Source organism: Taurulus bubalis, assembly GCF_910589615.1.
Source record: "Taurulus bubalis genome assembly, chromosome: 6".
In the NCBI taxonomy this organism is placed as follows: Eukaryota; Metazoa; Chordata; class Actinopteri; order Perciformes; family Cottidae; genus Taurulus; species Taurulus bubalis.
Window position 1 is genome coordinate 28,541,113 of NC_136594.1, and position 11,878 is coordinate 28,552,990.

The 11,878-nt window shown below is 43.3% G+C and overlaps 1 protein-coding gene across 1 annotated transcript; it reads left to right on the top strand.

The window, feature by feature from the left end:
• The first annotated feature begins 4,873 nt into the window (after positions 1–4,873).
• On the top strand, positions 4,874–11,195 carry LOC306737348 (non-structural maintenance of chromosomes element 3 homolog). The gene is made up of 10 exons (XM_079219069.1): positions 4,874–5,154; positions 5,406–5,522; positions 5,688–5,751; positions 5,905–5,984; positions 6,090–6,184; positions 8,808–8,887; positions 9,010–9,052; positions 9,258–9,320; positions 10,075–10,189; positions 10,359–11,195. The coding sequence occupies exons 1-10, from the start codon at positions 5,122–5,124 to the stop codon at positions 10,407–10,409; spliced, it is 741 nt and encodes a 246-aa protein (XP_079075195.1). The 5' UTR covers positions 4,874–5,121; the 3' UTR covers positions 10,410–11,195.
• The last annotated feature ends 683 nt before the right edge of the window (positions 11,196–11,878 follow it).

Here is an 11,878-nt window from a genome sequence, read left to right on the forward strand (position 1 = left end):
TCTGCCTGCTTCTGTAACTGTCTGTCTGCCTGCTTCTATAACTGTCTGTCTGCCTGCTTCTATAACTGTCTGTCTGTCTGCTTCTATAACTGTCTGTCTGCTTCTATAACTATCTGTCTGCCTGTCTGCCTGCTTCTATAACTGTCTGCCTGCTTCTATAACTGTCTGTCTGCCTGTCTGCCTGCTTCTATAACTGTCTGCCTGCTTCTATAACTGTCTGTCTGCCTGCTTCTATAACTGTCTGTCTGTCTGTTTCTAAAACTGTCTGTCTGCTTCTATAACTGTCTGTCTGCCTGTCTGCCTGCTTCTATAACTGTCTGTCTGCCTGCTTCTATAACTGTCTGTCTGCCTGTATGCCTGCTTCTGTAACTGTCTGTCTGCCTGTCTGCCTGCTTCTATAACTGTCTGTCTGCCTGCTTCTATAACTGTCTGTCTGCTTCTATAACTGTCTGTCTGCCTGCTTCTATAACTGTCTGTCTGCTTCTATAACTGTCTGTCTGCTTCTATAACTGTCTGTCTGCCTGTCTGCCTGCTTCTATAACTGTCTGCCTGCGTCTATAACTGTCTGTCTGCCTGCTTCTATAACTGTCTGTCTGTCTGTTTCTATAACTGTCTGTCTGCTTCTATAACTGTCTGCCTGCTTCTATAACTGTCTGCCTGCTTCTATAACTGTCTGTCTGCCTGCTTCTATAACTGTCTGTCTGCTTCTATAACTGTCTGTCTGCCTGTCTGCCTGCTTCTATAACTGTCTGTCTGCCTGCTTCTGTAACTGTCTGTCTGCCTGTCTGCCTGCTTCTATAACTGTCTGTCTGCCTGTCTGCCTGCTTCTATAACTGTCTGTCTGCCTGTCTGCCTGCTTCTATAACTGTCTGTCTGCCTGTCTGCCTGCTTCTATAACTGTCTGTCTGCCTGCTTCTGTAACTGTCTGTCTGCCTGTCTGCCTGCTTCTATAACTGTCTGTCTGCCTGTCTGCCTGCTTCTATAACTGTCTGTCTGCCTGTCTGCCTGCTTCTATAACTGTCTGTCTGCCTGCTTCTGTAACTGTCTGTCTGCCTGTCTGCCTGCTTCTATAACTGTCTGCCTGCTTCTATAACTGTCTGTCTGCCTGTCTGCCTGCTTCTATAACTGTCTGCCTGCTTCTATAACTGCCTGTCTGCCTGTCTGCCTGCTTCTGTAACTGTCTGTCTGCCTGCTTCTATAACTGTCTGTCTGCCTGCTTCTATAACTGTCTGTCTGCCTGCTTCTATAACTGTCTGTCTGCTTCTATAACTGTCTGTCTGCCTGTCTGCCTGCTTCTATAACTGTCTGCCTGCTTCTATAACTGTCTGTCTGCCTGTCTGCCTGCTTCTATAACTGTCTGCCTGCTTCTATAACTGTCTGTCTGCCTGCTTCTATAACTGTCTGTCTGTCTGTTTCTATAACTGTCTGTCTGCTTCTATAACTGTCTGTCTGCTTCTATAACTGTCTGTCTGCCTGTCTGTCTGTTTCTATAACTGTCTGTCTGCTTCTATAACTGTCTGTCTGCCTGTCTGCCTGCTTCTATAACTGTCTGTCTGCCTGCTTCTATAACTGTCTGTCTGCTTCTATAACTGTCTGCCTGCTTCTATAACTGTCTGTCTGCCTGTATGCCTGCTTCTGTAACTGTCTGTCTGCCTGTCTGCCTGCTTCTATAACTGTCTGTCTGCCTGCTTCTATAACTGTCTGTCTGCTTCTATAACTGTCTGTCTGCCTGCTTCTATAACTGTCTGTCTGCTTCTATAACTGTCTGTCTGCCTGTCTGCCTGCTTCTATAACTGTCTGCCTGCGTCTATAACTGTCTGTCTGCCTGCTTCTATAACTGTCTGTCTGTCTGTTTCTATAACTGTCTGTCTGCTTCTATAACTGTCTGCCTGCTTCTATAACTGTCTGCCTGCTTCTATAACTGTCTGTCTGCCTGCTTCTATAACTGTCTGTCTGCTTCTATAACTGTCTGTCTGCCTGCTTCTATAAATGTCTGTCTGCTTCTATAACTGTCTGTCTGCCTGTCTGTCTGCTTCTATAACTGTCTGTCTGCCTGTCTGCCTGCTTCTATAACTGTCTGTCTGCCTGCTTCTATAACTGTCTGTCTGCTTCTATAACTGTCTGTCTGCCTGCTTCTATAACTGTCTGTCTGCCTGTCTGTCTGCTTCTATAACTGTCTGTCTGCCTGTCTGCCTGCTTCTATAACTGTCTGTCTGCCTGCTTCTATAACTGTCTGTCTGCTTCTATAACTGTCTGTCTGTCTGTCTGCCTGCTTCTATAACTGTCTGTCTGCTTCTATAACTGTCTGTCTGCCTGTCTGCCTGCTTCTATAACTGTCTGCCTGCTTCTATAACTGTCTGTCTGCTTCAAAAACTGTCTGTCTGCCTGTCTGCCTGTCTGCCTGCTTCTATAACTGTCTGTCTGCCTGCTTCTACAACTGTCTGTCTGTCTGTCTGTCTGTTTCTATAACTGTCTGTCTGCTTCTATAACTGTCTGTCTGCCTGTATGTCTGTTTCTATAACTGTCTGTCTGCTTCTATAACTGTCTGTCTGCCTGTTTGCCTGCTTCTATAACTGTCTGTCTGCCTGCTTCTATAACTGTCTGCCTGCTTCTATAACTGTCTGTCTGCCTGCTTCTATAACTGTCTGTCTGCTTCTATAACTGTCTGTCTGCCTGCTTCTATAACTGTCTGCCTGCTTCTATAACTGTCTGCCTGCCTGTCTGCCTGCTTCTATAACTGTCTGCCTGTTTCTATAACTGTCTGTCTGTCTGTCTGCCTGCTTCTATAACTGTCTGCCTGCTTCTATAACTGTCTGTCTGCTTCTATAACTGTCTGTCTGTCTGTCTGCCTGCTTCTATAACTGTCTGCCTGCTTCTATAACTGTCTGCCTGCCTGCTTCTATAACTGTCTGTCTGCCTGCTTCTATAACTGTCTGTCTGTCTGCCTGTCTGCCTGCTTCTATAACTGTCTGTCTGCCTGTCTGTCTGTTTCTATAACTGTCTGTCTGCTTCTATAACTGTCTGTCTGCTTCTATAACTGTCTGCCTGCCTGTCTGCCTGCTTCTATAACTGTCTGTCTGCTTCTATAACTGTCTGCCTGTCTGCATGTCTGTCTGTCTGCTTAACTGTCTGTCTGCTTCTATAACTGTCTGCCTGTCTGTCTGCTCCTATAACTGTTTGTCTGTCTGCATGTCTTTAACTGTCTGTCTTTCTGCTTCTATAACTGTCTGTATGTCTGCTTCCATAACTGCATGTCTGTCTTTAACTGTCTGTCTGTCTGTCTGTCAGTCTGCCTGTCTGTCTTTAACTGTCTGTCTGTCTACATCTCAGAGGTACATATTGTACTTTTTTACTGTACTTCATCTCAGAGGTTAGTATTGTACTTAAGCCCCGTTAAGCACCAAGGCATTTTTTAGGATTTAGCTCGAAATAGCAAACCCAAACTAAAAAGGGTGTATCTCTGTAACCACAAGGGCTATTTAAATAATGTTGGTGTTATAATAAAGGCAACCCTTGTGAGCTTTTGGTTAGATGTGTAAATATTAGTATACCTGTAGCTGGCTAAGAGTAAATAAAGATTGAAACACAGAACAAATAGAAGTTCCAGGTCCGCCTATAGAAAAAAGCACTTTCAGGATGATTATCTCCTTGAAATGATGCTTCACTAAGAAGAAGAAGAAGAAGAAGAAGAAGAAGAAGAAGAAGAAGAAGAAGAAGAAGAAGAAGAAGAAGCCCTGAGGCTCTCCAAATCATAGCACAATATGTGAACAGTCTCTCTGCACTGTTTTCACTTGAAAAAGTGAAGCAGAACAAAGTCAGATTGGGTAAAGTACAAAGAGAATTCAGGCGAGGTTTCCAAAATTTGCATTTCGGCACATTTGCGCATATTTTCGCGCATCTGTGACATTTGAATTTTTTCATGTAGCAAACCTTATATTTCACTTTCATATGACTTATGGTGTTAAATAAACTTGTATCAGTGTGGATTTACTGGGGGAAATGCATTTTTTCAACAAAAAAAAATAAAGTTTCAAAATGTGCTGACTCAGCGATTTATGTTGCTGTGTTCTTTGGTTCGTATCTCGGTGATGCTTTGCAGCAGAGGGATTTGGTGAATAGATTTGGAATCTGTGTGGAATTGTCTTGCTTTTTGCTATTTGTCTTTTTCTGATAGCACCAAGGTACGGGCTGCTAGTTCCGGAAACATGCAGAGTGGGCTGACTCGTGACAAAATTATAACTATTTTATTTTAATCATTATTTTAGTTGGTGTTTGAGTTGTGTTGAAATGGCTGACTAATTATTGTAGCCCAGGTTCTCTTGTTTAATTTGATGTGTAGCATCAATATATTTGTTCATGATTATTGTAATGTTTTACACAGTTTAATTAAAATTTAAAAAAAGGATCTATATAGGTCCATGCGGGGCTTAAAAGGTTAATGTACTTCATCTCAGAGGTACATATTGTACTTTTTTACTGTACATCTCAGAGGTATATATTGCACTTTTTACTGTACTATATCTCAGATGTACATATTGTATGTTTTACTGTACTACATCTTAGAGGTATATAGTACTTTTTACTGTACTACATCTCAGAGGTTAACATTGTACTTTTACTACATTGTTGTAGTTTTTCATCCTCTTCCTCTCCAGGTAAAACTCTCCAGATGTGTTGATGTTGAATGTTTGTGGTACACTGAAGATAAATAAAACATCTGAATACTTCCTCTATCCCTGTTTAACAGTTTATTTATTCATTTTCCTTGAGACTCCACTGTATTTTATAAAAAGTTTAAATAAAGGAAGAAAAAAATCACTTCCGGCGCCCCCAGCTACGTCATCAACAAGCGCCCGAAGAGCGCAGACGCGGGACGTTTGTTCAGGAGCGGCGGCAGTTATTTTGCGTTGAGTGAAGAATAGTTTGACAGAAGCGGGTGTTCAGTTTGAGACCCGCAGTCAGAGACCCGCAGTCAGGGACCGGCGCGCGCGGGTTTAACGAGACTCAGAAATAGTTGTTATTGCGTTTTAAAGCCACCAGATAGCTCAGTTAGCTATATTAGCTCTGTTAGCTCAGCTAGCTGTTAGCTGTGCTCGCTGGTTCCCGGTGCAGCGGGTCGCCATGTCACAGAGGAAGAGGCTTTTGAAAGGCAAGGTGAGTCACAAGCGGTAGACAACCATTGAAACCCTCACGTGACACGTTTTTTTAAAACGGGAGTCGTGTTGCTCGGCAACGGATTGGGTCCATATTTACTTCCGGTTAGAATCGGCTAGTTTGTCACGTGTCGTTGCAGAAGCATGGGCAGCATTATGTTCTTCACTATCACCCAGATGTTGGGCGTGTCTGTTGTTGTGATGTTCTTCACTATGACCCGCATGTTGTGTGTCTCTATTGTTGTGATGCAGAGGCAGAGTGGCCCAGTGCCTCAGGAGGAGAACAGTGACTCGGCCTTCACTCAGCCCAGCACATCTCAGGTCCAGAAAGGCATGGAGAAGTTCACATCTGCTCAGATGAACCACAAGGTCAGAGACGCACACAGAGACAGACAGACAGACAGACACACACACACACACACACACACACACACACACACACACACACACAGAGACACACGAAGACAGACAGACAGACAGACAGACAGACACACATACACTATCTTAGATCCTGACCTCCTCTCCTCGGTCCAGACGGCGGAGGTGGTCCAGTACTTCCTGATGAAGGACCAGAAGAAGATTCCTGTGCGCCGGGCAGGTACACACACACACACACACACACACACACACACACATTGAGAGACACACACAGGTACGGCCTCACGGGGACGCGAGCAATAACCCGCCGCGTGGTGTGACAGGTCCTTGAATACACAATATTGTGTGTGTGTGTGTGTGTGTGTGTGTGTAGAGCTGGTGAAACACGTGGTGAAGGAGTACAGAACCATCTACCCCGAGATCATGAAGAGAGCCGCACGCACCTTTGACCAGGTCAGGAACCTTAACGCGTTGCTCCTCAGGAACCTTCACGCGTCGGTCCTCAGGAACCCCCACGCGTCGCTCTTAGGAAACCTTCACATTCTCTGTCTGGAACAGGTCTTCGGCCTGAAAATGATTGAAACCGACACCAAGAACCATATCTACGTCCTCATCAACAACCTGGAGCCGACCGAGGCCCCGCCCACGGCCAGGTGAGGATGTGTGGTCTAATATAATAAATACGAATAAACGGTCCCTCGGGTTTAGTTTAGTTTATTTACTGGATCCCCATTAGCTGACGCCTTAGCAGCCGCTAATCTTCCTGGGGTCCACAGAAAGGACAAAATACATACAAAAACATGCAAAACTAACGTGAAACAAACAGTTACAAATAATACAAACAGAATAAAAATAGTACAGTCAGATACCTAGTGCAATTCAACCATAACTTATACAAGAAAATCAGATGACTAAAAAGCAAAGGAAAACGTTAAGTGATTGATGTCCTGAGGTGCGCCTTTAATTGTTTTTTGAATGACAGATTATTACCAGTGTGAGTAATATGAAGAGGTAGCGAATTCCAAGCATTAATTGCACAAAAAATAACTGTTTGTTTGAGGAGGTTTGTTCTTGGGGTTGGAGGTATCAAGTGACCTGAGCTAGCATTCCTTGTGAGATGGTTGTGTCTATTAAATGTAAATTGTAATTGATTGAAGAAGTATTCAGGTGTCTGATTAAATACTACCTTTCTGAAAAACGTGAGGAGGCTATAGTGAAGTAGAGTTTCTACTGAGAACCATGACAGGCGAGAGTGCATATATGCTATATTAGTTCTGGACAGTATAGCAGGTGACAAAAGACTAGGGAGTGTAACACCTGACAAACAATAGAGTGTTAAATAAGTAAAGCACTTTCTGGTCCTAGCTATGCTCCTGCCCATTCTGGTAACAAAGCCATCAATGTGCTCAGACCAGACAACTGTTCATCCAACACTACACCCAGTAGTTTGGACTTCCTGACCTGTTCTATTGCTGAACCTGACATTGACAGGTGAAGCTGTGTGTCACCATTAAGTGTGTTCCTTGAGCCAAACACAATACATTTAGTTTTGGAAATGTTCAGGGCTAATTTGTTAAGTTTCACCCAATCAGACACTCTCTCCAGATCCTGATTAAGAATGGTTGCGAGTTCTAGTTTGCTTGAAGCCTGGCTGTACAGTCTTGTCATCCGCATACATTACCATGTTGGAATTCTTAATTGATAAATTGATAAATTGGTAAAAATGGAAAAGAGTAAAGGGCCTAAGCAACTTCCTTGTGGAACTCCACAGCTAACGTAACTACAGTCTGATAAACTGCCATTATAAAAGACTCTTTGCGATCTCTCAGAAAGATAACTGACCATCCAAGAGAGTACAGTATTGCTGAATCCATAACTTTCAAGTTTGGAAATCATAATTGTATGGTCAATAACATCAAATGCAGCACTAAAGTCCAGCAAGACTGTGCCGACCATTTTCTTATTGTCCATCTGTATCAGCCAGTCATCAGTTAGCTGGGCAAGGGCAGTTGCTGTTGAGTGATTCGGTCTGTATGCATGCTGGGAGCTAATAATGAGGTTATTCACAATAAAATAATCCTGTATTTGTTTGAAAACTATTTTCTCCAACAATTTGCTCAAAATGGGGAGTATACTAATTGGACGACTATTTACACATGTGAAGGCTGATTGCTTGTCCTTTGGTATAGGAATCACCTTCGCCACTTTCCAGACCTTTGGGCATACACCATACATTAAGCACTTGTTGAAGATGTGACATATTGGAATAGATATGAAAACAGAGGCAAATCGCAACAGCTTACCATCGAGATGATCTGTACCAGCCATTTTATCAGTAGGCAGAGACAACAACATTCTCTCAATGTCAGGGGAAGTAACCTGCACAAAATCAAAATGTCAGTTTGTATCCTTCATCATATAATTCTCGATTAGTGTGCATGAGGAGGAGCCATCAGTGGGTGACAAGTTCTTTCTGAGATTATCAACTTTACTCATGAAGTAGTTATTGAAGTAATTGGCAATCTCTACTGGTCTTGTGAGGAAAGTACCATTATTTATTATGTTAGGCATTGATTGATGTGAGGACCTACCCATAATATCATTCATAATTCTCCAGAGTTTTTTTCCATCATTCTTTGAGTCGTCAATTTTACTCTGGTAATACTCTCCCTTTTTCCCTCTGTTCAGTTTAGTTACATGATTTCTTAATTTACATTATGTTTTCCTATCAGACAGTAAGCCAGATGTTTCAGCCACTATTTTTGCCTCGTTCCGTTGCACCATAAGTATTTTTAAATCACTACTGACCCATGGGGCACATTTTGCCTTTACAGTTTTTTTTTTTAATGGTGCATGTTTATCAGCAATATTCATAAATAATTTCATGAATATGCTTAGGGCCAAAACAGGGTCCTCCTCTTGACACACCATTGACCAGTTGGCATTCTTTACATCTTGTCATCCATGCGATTGTTCGTAGAATCCATTATCATTTCAACAAAACATTTGAAGCTCTTTTCTTGTTGCTGAATAATGTCCGTGAAAACCTCCTTTTGTTGTTGTAGGAGTTTGCGTACCTGAGTTAAGGTGACCATATCGAGCAGTGACTGAGCACGGGTTTTGCTCATAGATCTGTATATACACAATCTAATTGTTGCATAAACCTTATAAGATGTGTAATCACAGAGAGTTACGGTTTATCTTCAATCCGTCCGCGGGGCACACGATCTGTCAGAACGTTCTCCTTCCCTAAAGCCCGGTTCTCCTCGTTTGCAGGAGCCCCGCCAACCCCAAGATGGGCCTGCTGTTCGTGATCCTGAGCCTGGTCTTCATGAAAGGGGGCAAGGCCAGCGAACGTGAGTGACAGCTGGAAACCATCAACCTCTCTTTTTGGTCTGTACCATGAGGTTCTGCTCTCTGGAAGCAGAACCCCTCCCTCTCTCTCGCTTGTTGTGATAATCTGTGATGTGTGTTGTAGATGTGATCTGGAACATGCTGAAGAAACTCTGTGTGGACCCCGGGTGTGTGTGTGTGTTTGTGTGTGTGTCTCTGTTTGTGTGTGTGTCTCTGTTTGTGTGTGTCTCTGTTTGTGTGTGTGTGTCTCTGTTTGTGTGTGTCTGCAGCCTTTTATCAACAAACCTGACTCTCATTGGTCCTCCTCATCCTGCTCATCTTCCTCCTCCTTCTGCTCTTCCTCCTCCTGCTCCTCCCCTTCCTCGTCTCCAGGGAGAAGCATGAGGACTTTGGCGACGTGAAGCGTCTCGTCACGGACGAGTTTGTGCGTCAAAAGTGAGAACACACACACACACACACACACACCCCCTGTGTGGTCCAGGCGTGACCCTGAAGCCTTGGCTGGCTGGTTCACAAGGCGGTGGGCCCGTGAGCAGAGGGTCGTGGGTTCGAGCCCCGCTGGCAGTATGAAGTGTACTGGTGTGATCAGAGCCAGAGTCTCTCAGACCATAGACTCTGGTTTATACCACACCACAAAGCAACAGGGGGTCCAGACCAGCCCACTACAGCAGAGTGGGCTGGACCAGAGCCTTCCACATGTGTTCATCACTGTGTCGCCTTAAAGGGGTTTTATTCATTTTTAATGCATTTTTTTGTCCCAAATGAAACAAAGTCTCAAACGGGAAGAAATCGGTATAAAAACTTATATATATATATATATATATATATATATATATATATATATATATATATATATATATGTATATGTATGTGTGTGTATATATATATATATATATATATATATATATATATATATATATATATATATATATATTAATTAACTAACTATAAGAAGTTAAAATATTTTTGTATTCACTTGAGTGAGCTTTAAAAAAGTCATTCACTTAAAGGGACAGTGTCGGTCAGAACAGTTATTTATCATTTAAAGAGAACTCAATGTTGTTTATGTTTACTACAACAAAGTCATTAATGTTCCTCTGGAAACAAACACATTTCTGAGTGAAGTTTATAGAGAATGAAGAACAGACCTCACTTTCCCTTTTAAGTGTGTGTGTTATATATTGTGTAGGTACCTGGAGTACGTGAAGATCCCTCACACAGAACCACTAGAACATGAGTTCCGTTGGGGTCAACGGGCCGACGTGGAAGTGTCCAAGACTAAGATCCTGGACTTCATGAGTCAGGTGAGCATCTGTTGTACTTATCTGTAGACCAGAGTACTGTGTGTACCAGTGGGTCAGAGTACTGTGTGGATCAGAGTACTGTGTGTGTGTGTGTGTGTGTGTGTGTGTGTGTGTGTGTGTGTGTGTGTGTGTGTGTGTGTGTGTGTGTGTGTGTGTGTGTGTGTCTCAGCTCTATGAACAAGAACCTCAGACCTGGACCAAGCAGTACCGAGAAGTCTAGGCGGCGTCCGGCTCCTCGCGGGCCAGCAGCAGCCGAAGATGATGCAGTCAGGCCACGCCTCCTGTATGATGATGATGCCGTGTTGGGCCACTTCTCCTGTATGATGATGCCGTGTTAGGCCACGCCTCCTGTAGGGTGATCCAGTGTTAGGCCATGCCTCCTGTATGATGATGCCGTGTTAGGCCACGCCTCCTTTATGGCGATGGGGTGTCAGGCCACGCCTCCTTTAGGATGACGCAGTGTTATGCCATGCCTCCTTTAGGATGATGCTGTTATGCCATGCCTCCTTTAGAATGATGCTGTTAGGCCATGCCTCCTGTAGGGTGATCCAGTGTTAGGCCACGCCTCCTTTAGGATGATGCCGTGATGCCGTTATGTTATTGCATTAACAACTCAGAAAATGAAACCAATCTGTTCGGCAGCAGCTAGAAATGATGCAGTCAGGCCACGCCTCCTTTATGATTATGATGCAGTGTTAGGCCACGCCTCCTTTATTATTATGATGCAGTTAGGCCACGCCTCCTTTATGATTATGGTGTCGTGTTAGTCCATGCCTCCTTTATGGCGACGGAGTGTTATGCCACGCCTCCTTTATGATGAGGCAGTGTTAGGCCACGCCTCCTTTATGGTGATGATGATGATGCAGCGTTAGGCCACGCCTCCTCTATGCCCATCAGGCCTGAATGTTCTACGTGTTTGTACGTTTATACTTTATCACACACCGTTGTTCAGGTGTCCATTTTTATGTTATTGCATTAACAACTCAGAAAATAAAACCAATCTGTTTACCAATCTAGTTTCTACGTCAAACAATGGTTTTCATTCTTTTCTCTCTCGCTGCTCTTGGACACGGAGATCAGGAGATGGGAGATATATATATATATATATATATATATATATATATATATATATATATATATATATATATATATATATATATATATATATATATATATATATATATGTGTATGGCCTAAAAGTACACCATGAATAAGGAAGGTAGCACTTTAGTAGCACTTAAATGTCTCTTACGGATAGCACTTACTTAAACAGTAAACACCTGGGCATTCTGTGCGTCTCATATAGTTTACATAAATACGCACATGACAGGATGCTGCGTCATTAACTGACAATGCGAGTGGATTCACAATTCATAGCAACGTGACATGTTGCACACTGCCGATGACACTGACCGACCACACCTGAGCGTGAAAACTACAAGTTAGCGTTCTGTGACCGTGCTGGAATTAGCAAGATAGCCAATCCCACCTAGCTTAAATGCTACACTGGTTACAAGAAACGAGCCCAGCAGAGTTGAGCATCGTCTGGTGAAGGCAACACGTTGTTGCATTGTGCTCATCATGTCCTCTGAGCAGAGAAGTTAGCCGTTAGCCTCCCACGACAACATGATGTGACCGTCCTACTACTCTGACTGAACGTCTGTTCTTTTCCCATTTGGTTTGAATGGT